The 19,746-nt window shown below is 38.6% G+C and overlaps 1 protein-coding gene across 43 annotated transcripts in view; it reads right to left on the bottom strand.

Moving 5' to 3' along the window:
- Positions 1 to 19,746, bottom strand: part of SIPA1L1 (signal induced proliferation associated 1 like 1) — a 213,894-nt gene that overhangs the window by 3,894 nt on the left and 190,254 nt on the right. For 37 of the 43 annotated variants that reach the window (XM_035540174.2, XM_035540179.2, XM_035540190.2 and 34 more), the window contains 6 exons: positions 19,054 to 19,172; positions 16,185 to 16,624; positions 9,995 to 10,234; positions 8,782 to 8,947; positions 5,070 to 5,313; positions 1,906 to 2,052 (listed from right to left, as the gene is read on the bottom strand). In XM_035540174.2, coding sequence (XP_035396067.1) covers positions 1,906 to 2,052; positions 5,070 to 5,313; positions 8,782 to 8,947; positions 9,995 to 10,234; positions 16,185 to 16,624; positions 19,054 to 19,172 — 1,356 coding nt within the window. The remainder of the gene's footprint in view (positions 1 to 1,905; positions 2,053 to 5,069; positions 5,314 to 8,781; positions 8,948 to 9,994; positions 10,235 to 16,184; positions 16,625 to 19,053; positions 19,173 to 19,746) is intronic. The other 6 variants (XM_035540220.2, XM_035540219.2, XM_035540213.2 and 3 more) reach the window with 1 other exon arrangement.

Genomic DNA, 19,746 nt, shown 5'->3' with positions numbered 1-19,746 from the left:
AGGTCCTTCTGTAAAGGGATCCCTTCAGCTTGAAGAAAGGGAAGCTCAGCATGCAAAACTTACATGTGGAAAACAAACAGACCAATGCCATTTTTCAGAATTTTTTTCCTTATGCCTTCTTTCTTATAAAGTCTTTTCATACAGAAATGTGAAATCTCTTTCCTGCCTTGTATCTACACTTTTTTTGTCCTGTAACTGCTCATTTACAATGTTTTAACACACCTATAAATCACTATCACATGTGGTGTTGACAAACCTGCCAACAGTCCCTACCTCTGGAGTTTCCTAGCACAAACAGCAACGTAAACACTTTTTAACTTAATTTATTAACACCTCTCCCTCAGCAGCTGCTGGTCTCTCACTGGAAATAAACAGTATTTTCTTTTTCTGCTTGGCAATTTTTTATTCTATGCTTTCAACAAGGTTAATATTAACACGCCTTAGTATTTGATGGGATTATTCCTGCTCCTCTCTTTTTTCCTTTGAAAATACTGAAGGTTGGCATACCTCAGGAATCCAAGCAGCTTTTGTTTCAGCTGGCTGCAGATATCACTACCTACAACTCCTGAGGCCTGTGCTGAAGACACCATGCAGAAGAAAGGTGTCCAGGATCAGAGATCAGAATTTAGCCTGGTTAGTACTTGTCAGTCCCTGCTGGCACCTAGTAGAGACTACAGGCTGGGATTATATTGACAACAGATAGCTACTCCAGATTTGTTCCGTCAAAGCTGAATGTATTTTTACAGTGGTGAGATAAAGTTGCCAGCCAACACATTACCCCAGCTTTTCTTGATCTGAGCTGTCAGTTTGTTACCTTCACCACAATGACTTTGTTCACACTGCTAATTGGAAACCCAAGTGAGTCTGGGGCCTATGGAAGCGAGGGATTCAGGTTGAGGACAGTGAAAACTAAGTGGGAAAGAAAAAGAGAAGGGATCTTTTGAACAGAAACTGCTGACCACAGTGAAATGCATTAAGACCTGGGTTTCAGCCCTGTGTGGTGGCAAACAACTCTTATGGCAACAGAGCAGAGCACAAATGTATGTCTTCAATGCTAGCTTCCGCATGCATCATCTTAATGATGTGTATGACTAGCACCAGAGAAAAGCCAAGAAGCAAGTTACTTCACAGCCTTCTCTAACCATGCAGAATGATGTTCAAAAGCTTCAAGATCAGTGACAACACCTTCACAAAGGTAGGTCAGCATCTGTGCAGAGATTAGCAAAAGACACTTCTGTTTAAAGCACTTGGAAGAATTTTCCAGCAGATTATAACAACGGTAAAATAAACTCCCTTTGGGCCGAGGAGTATTTCATTTTAAATTCAAACACACGTAGGCAGCTTACAGTTCTCTTCAGTTACTAAGTGTCAGGGAGATGGAAAGTGCTATAGGATAAAATGACACTTACGTCCATGTATTCAGAGTACGCAGAGGGAAGAATGGCAACGGACTATACGCCAACAAGGCACATTTCCCAAATTACCTTGGCAGTGCACTTCAACTGCACTCCAGAAGCTTCACGCTCAGGCAATAAGCAGACAATCATTAATGTGTTCGTGTACTTTTTCCCTATTTGACTTGACTTTGCACTTTTGTGCCAGATGATTTTCCACCCTAGCTGTTATGTCTGCAGCTGCTTTACATGAAATGAAAAATAGCCAGTTTCACAGATATTTGGCCAAACTGTAGCACAGAGGGAATACAGCATGAAGAAATGGCATCTATTACACACAAAGTTCTGGGCTGTTAAGTCTTGAGTTGCTGTTTTAAAAGAGTTTAAGCTTCAGACTAAGTAGAAACAATAAAAACAACAAAAGCAAGAGCCTAATTAAAAAAAAAAAAAAAGTCCTTCATAAAGCATGCAGAAGGATCAGTCTTCTAAGTATTATATTCTGAAAATTTACCTTCAAAGGCTTTGGCAGCATCTACCAGGTTTGACCAGTCCAGATCAGAGGCAGAATCAGGCAATGGCATAAGACCAGGGTCTGGCATGGGCTGCCGTCTTTGCTCCTGGATATCTGTGAGGGAGCTGTCTGAGGCAGAAAACTCTCCTAGAGTAAGGCAGAACAAACGAGAAGTTACATAGAAAAAAAAGTTCCTTTCCTAATAAGTAAAGTATCCCTCCTTTTAATTTTTTGGGGATAGCATTTCTGGAACCAAACACCACAGCAGAACGTTTGACCAAATGAGCTGACCAGTTACAGCATATTACATGCCAGTTTTCTGAGACAGTGCCTCTCACCAGGACATACAATTCCTTCTTAATCTGCACAAATCTTTGCAGTTACCTCTTCAAAAGCCAACCTTTGCCTCCTCCCCAGTATTGGGGTGGGGGCAGCACTCTTCTACTCAATGATGCCTGCCTTTGCACAAGCTGAAGGTACTTTGGAGGGCTCTGCAGCTTGCTGGGGCTTCTACACTCCGTGGTACCCTATTTACTCCTGTTAAAAATAATTTCTTTTTCCCTCTCTCTTTACAATCTTGTAAACAAATGGAAGGAGATTAGGCCAACCAAGATAAACCAGAAAAAGAAAACCCTAAGAATGATTTTGAATGCATTGCACATCTCTCAGCAGGTCAGTGACACAACCTTTACTGAAAAATACCCATACCCACCCAGAGCTGGGATATGGCCTGCTGTGGAAAACACACTGGCAAGCTTGAAAAAAAAAGGATATATAGAAATAAAGTTGTTATAATTTTTGTGCTAATTGTTGCCAAGCAAAATGAAGCATTTAAATTATTGCCACTAATGAGGGAAAGAACAAAGTGTGAACCAGCAGTTACCTATTTTATTTCAGTTTACTGAATGGACAATCGACAAACATGGGATAGCTGGTTGGTCAGCACATGTGTAAGCTCAGAAGCAGCAACAACCTGCTTCCTTGTGCCCTCTGCTTGGTAAGCCATAAATGCAGTTGTGAAAAAATTGTAGGTGGTGTTAGGAGACCTAGAGACGTGAGGGGGAGAAGATTGACTGGGCACATGGGAGGAAGCTTCAGAAAGGAAGGGTCTTGAACAACCCGTTTGGACCAAGGCAAAGGAAATTTGGACACTGTGAACAGGAAGAGAGCACAGTCGGCAGGACACGGACCCACTGGAGGACAAACACCACTAACTGCATTGCTTATTTTCACTCTTTTAAAAATATATATACTCTGATAACTATGTAACTTCAAGAACTATAATAACTTTATAAAAATTGTTAGAAGAGTGGTATTACTGCCTGGGAAATAATGACCAGAAAAGCCATGCTTCATTTGCTTCATTGTTCAGAAATGTTGGATATTGAGTGTGTGCGCGTGTTCACTTTTTCATAAACTTAAGGTTAGCTGAGCAGTAACACTGAGGATTCTTGCATTAACTTCCCCAAAGAGGACAACTATTTGGGAAGTTCTTAACATGAAAATATTTACAATTCGTAAAAAGATATGCAGAATTAGGAGAAAAGAACTAACCATTTGATAAATGACTTTTTTTTTTTTTTTTTAAAGTGTGAGGTGGATTGCTAATTAAGACAGATAAATAAGTAAATAGAAGTATTTTTAGCTCGCTGTTCTCCCCTCTTCAAACCAAATGGAGGTGCTCTGGAGTGACAGATCTTTGTTATTAAGATCTTTGAATTAAAAGAACTCTGAATAGCAGGAAGCCAACAAACACTAGAGGTATTAAATATCCAGTTCTACTTAATCCTCCTCCCAGCAAAGGCGAGCAGGATGGGGGAAGGGAAGACAATTCACGTGTCACTCAAGTAGCTGGTCCTTTTATCACGCAGACCTACATTTCACAGAAAATGAAAAGTCTTCTTTTGTTGACAAATGTATAAAGCTTATGTGCTAGAAGGAATAATAGTTTTGGTGTGGAAGAGAACATGACAGTGAAAGAAGGTTTTGTTTTTTCTTTTTTGGAAAATACATGCATCCGAATGAAAAGTGCTGCTTTCCTCTACTACTCTCATGGCATCATTCATCTTCTGACCTCAAACCCTCAGAAGCCAAACCCATCAGTCAGTTATACATGTAACCAAGTCTGCAAAGTTATTTTAGTCCATATAAAAAGAACTGAAGAGAGCTTGGTTTCCTAACTCTTATGCAAGAAACATGTTATACGGAAACAACAGCTCATTTAAATGTCAGGTTCAACACTGAAAACTGATACCTGGTGATCACACACAGATTAAAAGAATTTAAAATAGATTTCTTCAGCAGCCTTCACTGTAAAAACGTATCCTATGTATCTCAGTACAGACAGCGCATAGGGCCTACTCTAATGAGTTGAACCTATCGGTAGTGTTGCATTTTCCTCTTGAAACATTTAAACATGAATGAAGCAGAACATATATGTACTTCTTCAGAAAACACTGCAGAATCCTACGCTGAGATCTAGCTCTTTTTGGAAAACACACTTAGTACACATATAGTTATGAGATACAGCAGGAACCGGCGAATGTCCCTTTCTCACCAACTCAGTAATTCATATAAAGTAACAAAACCTATCAGAGAATCTTGCTGACACTTTTCAGTAGACTAATGGAGGAAACTGAGTGCCTTCTTGACAACAGTTTACCAAGTACCTTTCCTTGTTGAGCTGCTGATGTGTGACCAAAATTAAGTAACTCAAGTCCTGTAAAATGAATAGGCAAGTGAGTGAATTGAAAACTAGTTGGAGTAATAAAGGCTGTTTCTAGCATAGCCAGTCATATAAAAGTGAATAAATGCTGGTGGACATACCATTATTATACCATACACCATTATTAACAGGCATACGTTATTTGCCCATTGGTCCAACTGGTCCTGATGACTCCTGGAGGAAATAGTACAAGCTTACAGCTGATGAGGCAAGTTTTTGTGCTCCTTCAGCAAGCTGCAGTTGCATGACCAGTCATGCAATCTCATACCCACTGAAACGAGGAAAAAAAATCCTGTTCTATGTTTTCAGGTAGTTGACTTGACTCCCCTCATTTTAGCAAAATCAAGACGGAAGTACTAATTTGCTGTAACAAACTGTTTTCCTTTAACATAATCATGATGGATTCCTTTGAAAGCAGCAAACACGGAAACACCCTTACCATGTAGTGATTTCATTCCCAAAGTATACGATGGTCTCCGTAGTGGCAGTGACTTTGGGAGAGAAGGGTATGTGCTGGTGAACAGGACATCGTTTGGCATGGCTTGGTCCAAGAGTGAGGCCCGCGAGGCGAAGAAGTGGTCCCTTTGCCCACTGTAAATACTCTCATCTGACAAAGTCCTTTGCAAGGCACGCCTTGTAGTAGGAGTGCTGGGAAAGGGAGACTGACAGGACAGAGTGTGTGACTATACATTCATAAAAGAAAAGAAATAAAAAAGAAATTAAAAAATCAATACAAACTTTTGAAATGTATGATGAAGTGGTTTATTTAAACTTTTATTTTTTTTTTAAATAAGAAAGCAATTGTTAACATAGTATTTTTTTTCCAGAGTGGATAAGGAAAGGAAACTAAAGGAACATGCTTTGAAAGAAATTATAACCAGATAACACATCAGATCTTTTTCAGCCAATCTTACATTCTGCTTTTAAGTATTCTTCAAACTTCTACCAAGGTATAAATGTTAGCCATCCCTCATATAGAGCTCACATGTAGCAGAGATGATGTTTACAAAAACAAACTGAATGCTGCATAAAACAGAGCTCTCCTCGTGCCAGGGGAGGCTGCATTCCTGCATGCAGAACGCCAACAAATGCCAACTGATTAATAGTCTCATATTTCTGAACAACTAGGAATGCCCACCACTTCAGTTCTTCAGAATGATTCGTATGAAAATTAAATTAGTTGTCTCATGAGCTTGAGAACTTGTGTCTTACCCCCAGCATAATCCCAGCTTCCCCCAAGCTCTGCACACAAGGAAGCAATGCTGTGGTTAATCTGGAGCTACTACTTCTCTGGCCAGTGCCAGTGAGCTGCTTTCAAACTACACATACCATTCCCACCAGCAGAGACACCAATTTTGTACTCTACCAGCTACAAATTTTCTTAAAACCTGTGGCAACATAACCATCTCAGACACAACAGTTTTTATGGTTTGGTTGAAATTTGATCCAAGGATTTCATGGAGAAATGGTAAACAGAGGAAGACCTCATCACCCTTATTTGCTCCGTAAGCAAGTTTAAACAAGAAAGGAAATAATTCGGTTTCTGGAAAAGGCGATTAAGCATTATAGTGTGTTGCTCATTTGCACACAAAAAACCAGTTCTCTCAGAAAAAGGGAAAAGAAAAAACTGTTTACACAGATAATACTCTATTCCTGTGATCAAAAACCCACGCTCCAAGGTGGGAGAAGAATATGGAAGAATGACAATTGATACTCTACAGTGAAAGAATCTGCCAGATTCTTTTTTTTTTTTTTTGGCCAAAATATTACAAATCCAATATTGCAAGTTTGCTGCAGGTTTTGCTTTTATAGATTATGGATCAGAAATAATTAAGATTACTTTCAAAACCTGCTGTCGTGAAAAGACAAGGAAGGAAAGAGAAGCAGTGTCTCATGTCAACTTTGTTATGTCACCTTCTCCCTTTTGTGCTGCCTCCCTCAGAACAGGATTCATGCCCATCACACTAGGAACTTTGCATATACGCTTAACACTACAAAAAAGACAACTTCTGGCACACAGTTGTCACTATGTTAATGCTGAGGATCAAGCTCTTTTTTTTTTTCCTTCTGAAAGGTAAAAGCTCAATCAGCAGGTTTGTGTTATGATCAGCTGAAAACTCACTGTTTGCCCTGAAGTGGCAAAGGAAAAGAAAGAGCCAATATGTCAAACCCTCTTCCTTTGAGGGTCCTATAGTTCACCTCGTGCTAAAGAATTCAAAATCTACCAAAGAATTAGGAGCTGGAACCACCAATTAATGCCAGAACGTAAGACTAAAAGATTGCACAGATATAAACATGTGATGGAGTCGGAAAACAGAGGCAATATAGTTAGGAGTTGTCTTCTGATAATTCAGCAGAGGGAAGAGGAAAAGAAGGGTGACTTGTCTGAGAAGGTAAAAATCATTACAAACAGGTAAGGAGATGAGGAAGCCTAGGAAGACAGTAAATATATATAAATAATATATATATATATATATATAAGTTATGTGTATATATATATATATATATATATATATATAAAAATATATAAATCAAAGCCTAGAACAAATTCTACTAGAAAACAAAGCCTTTGGCAGCCATCAGAAAGGTGGGTGGAGGTTTTTTGGTCTTTGTACAATGATCTGATGAGAGGCATTATCTTTTTTTTTTTTTTTTTTAAACTGTCAGTTTTATGTAGTCAGAGCAATAATTTTTTTTCTAAGATGAAATATAAATCATGCAGTGGGCAGAAATGACAGTTACTTTTAAAATGTAGACGATTTAATTTATTGGTGTGATAGTGTTGGTGACTTGCTGAAATTTATCAAAAGCATCACCTCAGTTATCATACTTGTCACAGGCATCAGAAAATTAAGATTAGGGTAGGAATGGATTCACTTACCCCAAAGCAGAAAAATAACAAACTTTGGAACATACACACTTTTCATGATCTTCAGGTGACCTCTTTAAACAGAATGGAATTTCTTGGAGTGAGACTAATCCCCTTGCTCAAAAATAACCAACAGGAGATGTTCTCATTTGCTCACATCTCGCTTGCCTTGTAGAACTACCACAAACCTATGAAAAAGATATCTTGCCATTGGCAAGATTTTTTTATCCAGCCTCAAAGGTAACATCTGAAATAATCTGTGCATGGAACCTAGCTCTTACAAGTTTTAATAAGCCACTTTGGGCTTTTGCAAGCAAAGAAAGAAGTTGCTCTCTCCTCTGCATAGTTGCTGTGGAAACCATCTGGGCTTTAGGTGATGAGCCTGAGCTGTTAGGCACTGACTGTATATGGAGACTACAGAAATCAAGGCACTCTCTTCAAAATGATGGACTTTTAAAGTTAATATATACATTTTATAGTTATTATACACACATTATGGAACACCTCAAGAAAAGTTTTATAACTCTTTATTCTGTATAAATATTTGCTTCAGTTTAGGGAGCATTCTTGGTCATTGTGAAGTAACAGGATTAGAGAGGCATGAAAGCATGATTATTGCGATACTGTCAGCAAGTCACAGTCTAGTTCTGCAATCAGAGAAGAACAATTCAAATGGATAAGACAACATCACAGGATTTCTCACAAGCTGATGGTCCTAAACGTTCTTTGCAATTAGGCATACTAGTCTCTGTAGATTTGCGCACACAGTTGTAATACTATCGCAGTGACTGAAATAACAAAACTGTTCCCCAAATGTTTTCCTCTAGTAGATAAGTCTGTGACAAACAGATGACTTTCTGCCAATGATGAGCATTCAGAAAATGCCTTGCATTTCATTTTCCTGTTAAAGGTGAGAATGGAAGAGATCTTATCTGAGAAACTCTGAGGCCAACAATGCAAAGTACTGAGTAAGCTCTGTAAGAATGAACACTTCAGCTTTGGCTACTTTGAAAGCACACAGGATTTTCTACACAGAAATCTTAGAGCTTCACAGCCTTCATCAGTTTCCAAACTGTGACACCCCGTGCTGTATTAGTGATATGCCTGGGCAGCAATGAACTCGATCATCAAATACTTATGAAGTGTAACTTTACACATTTCTTTTTTGTGTCAGCAGAAGCATGTCTCGGATCAGAAGACAACCTGTGCATTGCTCTTAAGGTATCTCAGATTTTACTCAGCTGTGACAAGAAAGAGACAGATGACAGACTTTCTAACATACCTTAAAGTTCTTCTGGGATTCAGGTGTTGGACTATCAAGATCTATCAATTTCTTCAGGTCTTCTTCAACGGTGGACTTGGATGCTCGTTTTGGTGATGCTCGTAGATCTCTTGCTGATGCACGCAGCCGAGGGTGGGCCATTTCATTGCCATCACTCTGGTGACGTCTTAAATGAAATGGAACAGACACATTCAGGTCTCAAAGCCCTGGGGCAGGAGGCATGAATGAAACGAAATTATAGCATCCTCAAAATTTTAAAAGACAAAAAATAGGTAAGGGGGCACGAAAAAGAATGGGAGTTTCACTAATACAGCAGAGCCTCATCTTAATGAATACCTGTTGAAGCAAACAATTAGCAATACATGTTAAGGCTGTCATCCATTTCTCAATAAGGGACTGAATCTATTAAAATAATGCATATTCTGCACTAAACTAAAAATAATATATGTCTTAAATGAGCCAAAAGCAACAAAACAACCAAGTTCCTTTAATCTTCCAACTGGCTTTTTTTACTGCAGATTTTACAAAGTTTCACGATCTCCTTTTGACAGTCAGTGATTGGCATCACCGTGGAATTCTGCGTTGACCCAAGAGGAGATGAACAAATTGTTCTGGAATGGGCATTCCAAACCACCTGCTTTCGAAGCCATGCTAGACTGGAAAGAAGAGTATTTTCACTGGGAAGTTGTTTCTTTATTTCTACTCCAGAAGAGATGGCTTTGTATTGTAACACAGAGATACCTTGCCTTGCCTTCAGTCAGTTAGACTAGATACTGGCAGCAATCTAGGCAAGGTACATGGAATACCACAGAGCTCATACACAGCATGCGCAGTACTACTACATGGATGAGAGGCTTAAGAAAGAGCTCAGCCTCTACATTAAGAAGATTTTTAATATTTGCTGAAATAACATTTTGAGTGACCTTTAAGAGGTCCCAAGGAAAGATAAGCTTTAATAGGACTGAAATCTGTACAGCACTCTAGAAATTGTAATTATTATTTTTGTAAGTATGTTAACAGGGAATGAGATTAGCCAACTATTAAATATTTAAACCCAACTGCAGAACTCTAGATTAGAGATTAAGTTGTACTGCAGAACATGCATTCTATTAAATAGTCTTGTGCTTTTCTGTACAGAGAAATGTCACAAATGTCAATGCTTCTTTACAATTAAAGCTAATAACCAAAAAAGAGAACCAAAAAACGTTCTTACTTTCTTGTATCCATAAACCCCACTGAGTTTATTGTCCCTTCTGGCTTTTTCCATCCGATCAGATACTTGCTAGTAGCACCCTGGCGAGGGTAGAAAGTCCTAGGACCAGATGAGGAGGAAGAGGAGGAGGAGAAAGAAGGTGCGAGCTGGGGAGAAGTAGCAGAATGAAGCTCTTCTTTAGGTGAGCTTCTGGCACTGGTGAAAACAACCGGGCTGGCAGAGTGTCGTGAACTCATGGTACTGGGAGAGAAACAAAGACAAAATTTGTCTCTAATGTGCGTTTATGCATCTTGTTCAACTATTTTTAAAGCAAAACTTCGGAGCACGTGATGTTACTCTTACCGAAGCAGGCAGAGTAGCAAAACCAGCTCAGTCTTTTTAAGGGATCTCCATGAATGTTTTATTAGAAACATCTCACACAGTCATGAAAAATTTTGTAAGCAAACTCTAAGGATGCAATCAATATACCACCCTCCCCTCATTCTTCTTTACAAATGGGAAACATAGGGCTCGCGGTGATTAGCAGCTTAAAAGTAATACATGAGATTGTAACTAATTAGCAAGAAGAACCCAAGTCCAACTTCTTGCTGGAAAGAAGAACAAAACATATTGTGAAGGAAGTTGAGCAACAAGGAATATCCCTTTGAGACTCCACAACAAACCACAGAAGAAACCCATACATCTTTCAAAAGAGGGCCTCCTGGATTTTGACTGAAAAGCAGTTATCATTTGCTGCTAAAAAAGACACTTACAAAAATGGTTAAGTTTGAGCAGGCCCCTAACATATGCCACAATTTGTTTAGCCAGAAGAAAGTATTGGGTCAACTAACTGCAACTTATTGCTGGAAGAACGTGGGGGAGGCTTCAGATGGGAGCTACTCTTTAGCTATGATTATATTAAAATCTCATGCAACTTGCATAGTATCAGGAGAGCTAGTGCTCAAGACAATATTTACTTTAGCAACCTTAAAAGGTCAGGCATTTCTAGCTATGGTTAGAGTAAAGCTTTGTGTACAGCCTTAGTATGGAAATAGCATTATGTATATAGAGACCAATTTTCCATCAGCTCTTTCCACAACTTAGCCACATTTTCTTCCCTGTCTCCAATACTGCAAGAAAGGAATATGAAACAGATGGACCTGTGGGAAAGAACAGTTTCTGACTGAGAAATAAGAATTAGCTGGAAGGCTGAACAAAGTCACTGAACAATCTTTTCATTCTTAGCTTGACAGGAAATTTTTTAACACTTTTTTTATCTTGATGAAACGAGGCATTTTCAATGTCCATTTTCAATGTCTCTCAACAAAACAGAGAAAGTATTTGAGGTTAAATCTACGTTGCCACCTGGAAAAATAATCTCACCTACATTTAGCCTTACAGAAATCAGTTATCTAATCTATGCCACTTGTCTAGCTCCTGTGGTAGCCAATGCAGAGAGAAATACCCTTGGAGGTGATTCTCCTCATCTTAAATTAGGTGTCTCAGACAGGGAGAATCATGCTTTCAAATTTCTCCTCTCTCTCTCTCTCTCTCCTGGCAACAGATGGCTTCTAAAGAGTCACCTTCAACTACATGTTCCACTTCCAATTGGCTGAAGTGAAGTCCCAACAGCTAAGTGCTGTGGATGCAAGGAGTCGGAGCGGATGGCAGTCTTCCCACCTCAAACAGTGCCAGCTGCTGCAGGCCATACTTCCTCCGAATGTATGCGGGGATGGTGGGGCAGTCCCCCATGTTAGGGGGGAGATGCATCTCCCCATGTGTACACAAATCAGGCAACAATAATACAGACTTTGTATTATAGATCCTCCCCATCCGTACATTGTAAGGCCTGCACAAAAGATGGCAGATTGGAAAAACATAGGAAGGTATTTCTCTCCATGAAGCCCATATATTTGGTACTGCACATCACAGCCTTTATTTATAATAGATGCAAGTAAACAATTTATAGCAAGAAAGCAGAGAAAAATAAGATCTAGAGGTAGAGGCAATACATTTCTCTTCATTCCTCCTTCTCTGTTCTTTTTAAATACTGAAAACTCCTACACATGCTGAGCAAGCCAGCCCATCTGCAAGGCATCACCCCTGCAAAATTAAAATACCAAGATTTGTGGAAGATGTACATCTTTAAAGAAAACGTATGAGGTTTTTGTTTTATTGTTTTGTTGTTTTTGTTTTTGAATGTTTATGCCCTTCTAAATACATTCAAGAATTGGAGAAGCCTTTTGTTTCAGTGTAGGAAAACAGAAGCTCTGAACACACTTTGGAATTCTTTAATCCCACCAGGTAGCTCTCAAGGAAGTGCTATACATAAGAAAAAAACCTTAAAATTAATTACAACTCCTAGCTAGTTTGCTAGTGTTGACCCTTAACATTACTATACACAGAGGACAAAAAATGATGTTCAATATGTTCTACATTAAATGTATATCTAAAATGTATATAATGCATAACTTAGTAATGTTTTATTATATATCATACAGTATATAAATATTGTATACTGTAAGTACTACTATTTTAATATTTATTATAATATATATCATATATAATACATGCTAAGAGCAGCCTGGCAGATGAGCAAGAAAATTAGCATACAGTTTTTAATATACTTTTCTTTTAAGTGTATTGAATGTTTTGAGCTGTGGTTTTACAATATAATATTTTGGGAGGATATTCTGCTTCAGGAACTATGCGCAGAACTGTGGAAAGGCCTGAAGTTTTTTATCCTACATGTAAACACAGGCAAGTCAATAGTATACTGATGGAAAACTGTAACAGACACCTGGACCAGCCTGATTATATCTGGAAGGAATTCAGTCCTCAGTCTCAGGACCGAGAGAAAACCTTTTGCTACTGGTGGTTCCCCACTTCCCAGCTGGAATATTGTGACAGGAAGGGTTAAATTAAGGAAAAATTCTGATACTACATGACAATCTGCAAGAAGTCCAGATGAGTCATTCATAAAAGTAAACTGTTAGACATAATTTACAATGGTTAAATATTAAAAATATTCTAAGTAATTAAAATAGATTAGAAATATTCATACTTTTTCTAAACCACATAGGTTAGGTGGAAATGAAAGTCTGATTTATTTATTTTTTTCCTAGGGAATTCATGCCATCAGCGCATATGGCTTCATTTAATGACATTCAGCTATAATGACTCTGTATAATTACTGGCCTACATAATGCAATTCTCCTGGGATGCTATGAGAAATCTGCACAATCATCAGGAAGGACTTTGGAATGGGGGTGGAGAAGAAAAGTAAAAACACAGCCAGAAGCTCTGCTGTAAAAGTTAATCACTATAATTTACATTTTGCCACCAATTCTCAGGTACAAGTTCTTTTATGCACAATCAAATGATCTGAACACTAATTGTTGCTCCTGTCTTCTACAGACACAAACACTCTAATTTGTGGCTATTTTCTTTTCTTTTGTCACTGAGTTCTTTTCAGGGCCAAATTCCTTTTCTTCTTGCTCAGAAACCCGACTCCAAAGACGTTGCAGGCATTCTGGCATCCACAAGGAAAAGGTAAAAAAGGAAGAAGCCAGCAAAGGATAACAATTTAGAAAGTTAAAGAAACACAACAATTAAGCTGTTCGTTTCTCACAAGAAGTAGCTTGTTCAGAATCCTCCTTTACTCTCCCCTCCTTGAAGCAGGCAGCTGCAGTTACGTTTGGAAGTGCCAGGCTAACAAGCCCGTCTCCAGCCCCATCTACTCCTTCCCATGTCCCTGGTGCCCCTCCTATTGGGTCAGCCTCACTATTTGGGAAGCCATGGAGTCAATGGGACAGGTGAACAGATCAGACTGGAGAAAAAAGAAAGTATTTTTTAGCTTTGTTACGTTTTGGCCTGATCACCTCCTGGAACAAGCTGTTTTGCCTGCACAGGAAGAGCTATGTGAGTGTTGGGAGCGAGCAGTTGGACTGAGGGTCTCCTCAGCTCAGCATTGCTGTTCAGTGGGTAACCATCAATGGAGGACACCATGAGAAACAAAGTGACAGCTTTTTGCCCACACTGTGCCTTGGCTTTATTGCAAGGCATCAAACACATTTTCTAGTCTTCAAAAAATGTAAAATAAGGAAGGAGTACGAATCAGTCTGCCTTCTTCTCCACCAGAATAAATTATGTGGGTGCAAGGATTGTAGTGTTTCTCAAGTATCTTGTCCCATGTGTTCTACAAATTGCTACTATCCCTCTCCTTTGCAAAGAGCTGCATTTAAATCTGACTTTTAAATGAAATAACATAAAACCTTGGAAACCTTTATCTGGAAATCTCAACAGCCTGAAAAAAATATGTAGAAAAGCATTTCAGTATCATTAGAGAAACATCAATTACATTAAAACAAATCAACCAGAGAACATAACAACGTTTTGAGACAACGTTCATATAATAAATAATGAGACAAGGTCTTGGTCCAAGTTTGCAATCAAGTTGCAAAGTATATCATATCCATGGAAGATAAAAGGTAAGAGCTGTCAGGGTGAAGATGTATTCCTATTACATTTTCTTGGCTTTTTTACTGAACCAACCCTGTTTGATGCTCAGAAACCAGAGGAAACCAGAACGTAGATGCACAAAGATGAGGTATGTATTAGGCACACATTTACAATAAAGCTTCAAAGTTATAGATGTTTTCCATTTTTTTGAACTGCTTTTGAAAAAACACTTCCAAATGGAAATGTGTCTTATAACTTTACTGTTATCAGCATTTGGTATAAAAATCTCACATGCAATGCTGCTGCAAGTTATGTTCAGAGAAATACCGCAAGGCACTTGGCAAATTCTAACAAACGTCAAGCAGAAATGCATATAAACACGCATGTCTTAAAATAAAAGGTATAACACTGTAGATAACCACCACTTAGATTTCTACCTCCAAAAAAAGGGGTAAATGCTAAGGTTGCCTAAATTCTAAGTAAATCCCTGTACACAGTGTTTTCTATAGATTTGTTCAAGCCCTTCATACATATACAGCCACTGGAAACACCAGTCTCAAAGACTAGGATGGAATTTACACCAACTGAATACGAGCTTTAGTGCCAAAAATGGTCACCCATAAAGAGGCAGAAAATCAGACTGGGACCACCATTAATAGATTTAGTCAGAATTACCATGACAAATTACATGGAGACAGTTCATTGCACTACAGTCTCTATGACAACCTCTGTTTGCAGCTACGATACCAGGAACTGTTAAAGTGTCTGATAAACATCTACCTTTGCCTAAATGTAGCTTTGCTGAAAATGAATAGCAAAAGATGCTTCAGGCTTCCAGCCTACAGGTATTTTAGCTGTACACTCAAAAAGATGTGCCTTAAGAATAAAAATGCAAGTCAGGCTCCACAAGACCAACAAATTTTGATGATCACATAGGTTCCTGAAAAAAGCTGTTTTTTCTTTTTGTTAGTATGACTGAGTATTTTTCTAAAAGCACACTGAATACTTCTTCAATAATGAGTTAGGAAAATGTTCTAAAATATTTTATGCCACTAGCAGCTCCACTGAACTTGTAAAGTGGGTATCTTCCATCTGAGGTGTTCAAGCACTTTATGTGCGTACTTGATATTTCTAGTTTTACGAACCGCAAAACTGAGGGAAAGAGGGAACGTGACTGTAATGTGTCATACCCACAGCTTGCAGCAGAATGAGTTTAAAAGATATATGCCAGCACTCCCAAGCAACTTGCTCTCAGTCCTGATCATGACTACAAGAGACTTTTAAACGAGAAGACTTGTGGGAAAAAAAGTAAAAGACATCTGAAACATGTACTTGCAAGACTAAAAAATAAACCCATATTAAACTGTGCATTACTAAAAGGGAGTGATCTCCTTTCTAATTTGTATATAAAATATGTAAGATATTCATCTACGTATATGTATATAAATTTGCAAGATATTCCTTATAAATGCATCAGGCATGTGTCAGTGTTGTTTAATAGCAACAGGATGGAATATGTTGTCAAATACATTCCTTAGTGTTGTATGCACCAGCAAATGCAAAGACTAAAGTTGGTCTGGATTTATAAGCATTCTGCATAGTAAGATCTCTCAAAACACTGATCAACAGCCTGCTCACCGGTCAAATAGAAGCCTCAACTTAACATCCACTTATCACTTTTGGTAGGCTAGAGAGTGAGAATGGGAAAATGAGTGTGGAAGGTGTCAATCTCATAAGAGGTGAAAGTTACCTTGTATGCGAGACGGCATCACTAAGACTATAAGCACTGTTCTCCCTTGTTAGAGGATTGGAGGCTGGTTGACTCTTGCTGTGAATATCCAGACTCAGCGAAGACTCGGCCTTTCGGTCTATGTGGCTCTCTTTTTCTAATGTCCTGTCTGCAATGGAGACCACTTCACTGGAACTGTGCCACAGTGGTGTCACTTTCTCCTTTGTTAGCCCTGTCCGGGGAGATGTTGCTGCTCCCAGAGAGGCAGTGCTGCCATGGCTAGGTCCATAGGAAGTGGTATCTATGCCACTATCAGCAGAAGTCCCTTGAAGGTAGTTGTAGCTGTTCAGCTCTGATTCAGTGCGCTCTCCACTGTCATACCATTTCTCATCACTGTGAGCACTGGAGGCATTGCTGGAGAGAGTATTGCTGCTGGAATGGCTGGAGTAGTGGCTGTCAGACTACAGAAGAAACAACAATCCAAAAAAAACATACTTGCAGGTTTATTTCAGTTTTACGGCAATAGAAAAGGAGGAGGAAAGGGTTATGGAAGTCCCCACTGCACAGTAGGAACTCTTCTACCTTCAAGTATTGGACAGGTATGTTTGGGAACCGAACTCGACAAATTTCATTCCAACACAATGTGTGCGCTCTGTTCTTAGTGCACATAAGCAGCTTTCACAAGGATGTGGAAGCCATGCCTTAACTACGCAGGGAAAAACAGAGATGTTGTCCCAAAATACTTTAAATTGTTTCCTTTCAGATACAATTTACTCAGCCTGGAGGAATGACACTGGCTGAGCTGTGTAGACTTTGACCTGTTTCATAGCTACTGTAAATATTCCAATTTTAAGAGTCTGGTGTTTCAGAAAATGATACATAACCGATCCACAGAAAGTGCATGTTTCAACAATGCAATTGCCTATCAAAAGGCTAAGGTAGGAAAAAATAACAGCTGCTCCTCCTAACCCTTGGTGTATTTCCTCCTCGATAGTACTGTCCTTTGCAAATGGTCATCAAAATGCCATTTAACTATTCTGAAATTGTTTTTCCAAATGGCAGAATTGCAAGAAAAGAAGCTTTCATGCAATGCTTTGAAATTGTCCCATCAGGGCATGGCAGAGACTGGTTGGTTTCTGGGTTCTGCCCTTGGTTACAGCCAGCTGTTTGGAAGAAACAGAATGCCTTCAACTCTGCAGTGGGCATCCATTACAGAAAGAATTTCTTGCCATACACTCATCACTGCTTAGTAGCTCATCTTTGAAGTATTTGTATTCCTCTCAATTTCTTAATTTTAGTTTCCATCTAAAGAACACATCTAAATTCTGATCATCTATGTAACTGGAACTGAAAAAAAATAGGTTTTCATTATGCAACGGACTTGTTTGGCAGGGAGATGGCCTAGGAATACGAGAAGGGACAAAAAGGACATTTATAACCACCTTCCCTATTTGCCTACCCAGAGTTTTACCAGACAGACACGGGCAGATCAAATGTCAAAGATGAAATACTGTTTCTGCTCTCACTGGAGAAGAGGGAAAATAGAGAATGGACTGATATTCAGAGCAAGAAATCTCAGCATCCACGTTTATTATTATACTAAAATAAGAACTGACAAAAAAAGCAGGAGGAATATTAAGTTGATATGGACTCCTAGTTATCTCCAGTTAAATTTACTGTTTTTCATTAGGAACCGTATCACTGTCCCTCATCCATTTGTCTACATAAGAAAGATTTACAACAACAAAGACTAAAGGAGAAGAATGTAGGCATTAGTAATTCCACTGTTGCATTGTGCACACAAGCTAATGAGGTGCATATTACATCATTATATGGTCAAATGCATCACATGGAAAACAGGTCAATCTAAATATAAAAACTAGTTTGTGCTCCTAAGAATATGAAGACAGGTGTTTTGTTTGTTTTAAGATAATGAAGGCATGTTGTTCTGAATTAATAACCTAAAAGAAACACTGCAAATTGTATTCAAAGAAGAATGCTGGTAAACAAGAGCAAATAACAAGAACCAACGAAAGACTTTCTCACACCTAAATAAATGCAACTGGTTCTTTTAGCATAATCCTGCAACACAGGTCCATATTTTAGCTGATTGTACAGATAAATTTTACAAAGTGGTCCAGCATACTGGACAACAGTTTAAAGGATATTTTCCTTTTCTTTTGATGTAGTGACAAATTATTTTCAAGACATTTCTAATTTATGAACGTTATTGCAGTTAATCTCTCTGTATATAAATCAAGAAGTGACAGTCTCCAAAACAGAGTACATACCAAACTGTGTGGAGACAGAAAGGCAGAATTTACCATTTAGAAATTAAAACAAAGTAAGAAAGACACTTAAGCTGTATTCCAGTGGACCTTTCAAAAGTCCTCTTCTAATAGTGTGCAAGATAGGTTATGGAAAGGAATTAACAGCTACAGTAGATGAGGAAAGTGGAGAAAATAACAAAAGAAAAGCAAGACCACTTGTCTGTTTCAAAGAAGCAGCCTTCAGAGTCTTGCCTTGCACAATGTATTAGTCAACTTCAACTCTCACATGTGAGCCCTAGAAATAGCTTTGTAAACTCCCACAAATCCTCTCCTTATCACAAGATAACAGACAAGAAAGTGCTGATCATCTGTCAGTAAAACTTTATTAACTAAAATATTTTAGCAGGCCTTCCTTAGCTTCTGTAAGGTTCAGGAAGTAATAGATCTGTTCTACTGCCTCCTCCTTAGTTTAATAAGGAACAAGGCTTGACTATTTTTTCCCCTTTTTGTCTGCGTCTTTAACTGACACACTAAACATAATTTTGAACAACACTTTTGGTATCAAGAGCTTTTGAAGCAAGAACAATATATTAAATAATTCCTTTTTTAGGATAACTTACATGACCCTGCTTATTTGGAGACAAGTGAACCACAGGATCCTGTCTCATCAGTCTTCCACTGGGGCTTTCTCTGAAGGATGGCAGTACTTTTGATACTGCTGGGAGATGACATGTTGGTTCTGCAATACAGCATACAGTGATGTACTGGAGAGAGCATGCAGCACAACAAACTAAAAAAATGTGCAACTCATTTTACACTGCAACTTTTCCCACTACTACCAGTAGCCAAAAACTTTGAATATCTAACAAGAAATTCATTCCAAATGAAAAAAACACATTGAAACAAAACACACGTGAGTGAGGGCCCATTCCTGCCTGGCGTAAATCAGAAAGAATTCACGAAAAATTTGCAGCCACCATCCTGGCTTTGACAGAATAACCTGAGCAGTGCCTTGCTCCCATTGTCCAATAGCACTACATCAGAACATTAACGCAGAGGAATATTCATTTTCACAGTGTATTGACATTGTACGTCTATATGTATATTGCCTATAGACAAGAGATTAAAAAACCTCTGAAGATCTGCATTTCCTTATATTGTATTCTACGCAAGGCAGGACAATAACAAAAGTCTACAGTGATGGCTTAAATCCACTTTTTTCTCCAGTACCACTACTACACATATTTCCTCTCGAAGTTAAGGTGAGCTAAATAAGTGTTTTCTAATTGCAGAAATAACAATCTGTTGAAATC

Source organism: Cygnus atratus, chromosome 5 (assembly GCF_013377495.2).
Source record: "Cygnus atratus isolate AKBS03 ecotype Queensland, Australia chromosome 5, CAtr_DNAZoo_HiC_assembly, whole genome shotgun sequence".
In the NCBI taxonomy this organism is placed as follows: domain Eukaryota; kingdom Metazoa; phylum Chordata; class Aves; order Anseriformes; family Anatidae; genus Cygnus; species Cygnus atratus.
This window is presented reverse-complemented; position numbering and strand designations above follow the sequence as displayed.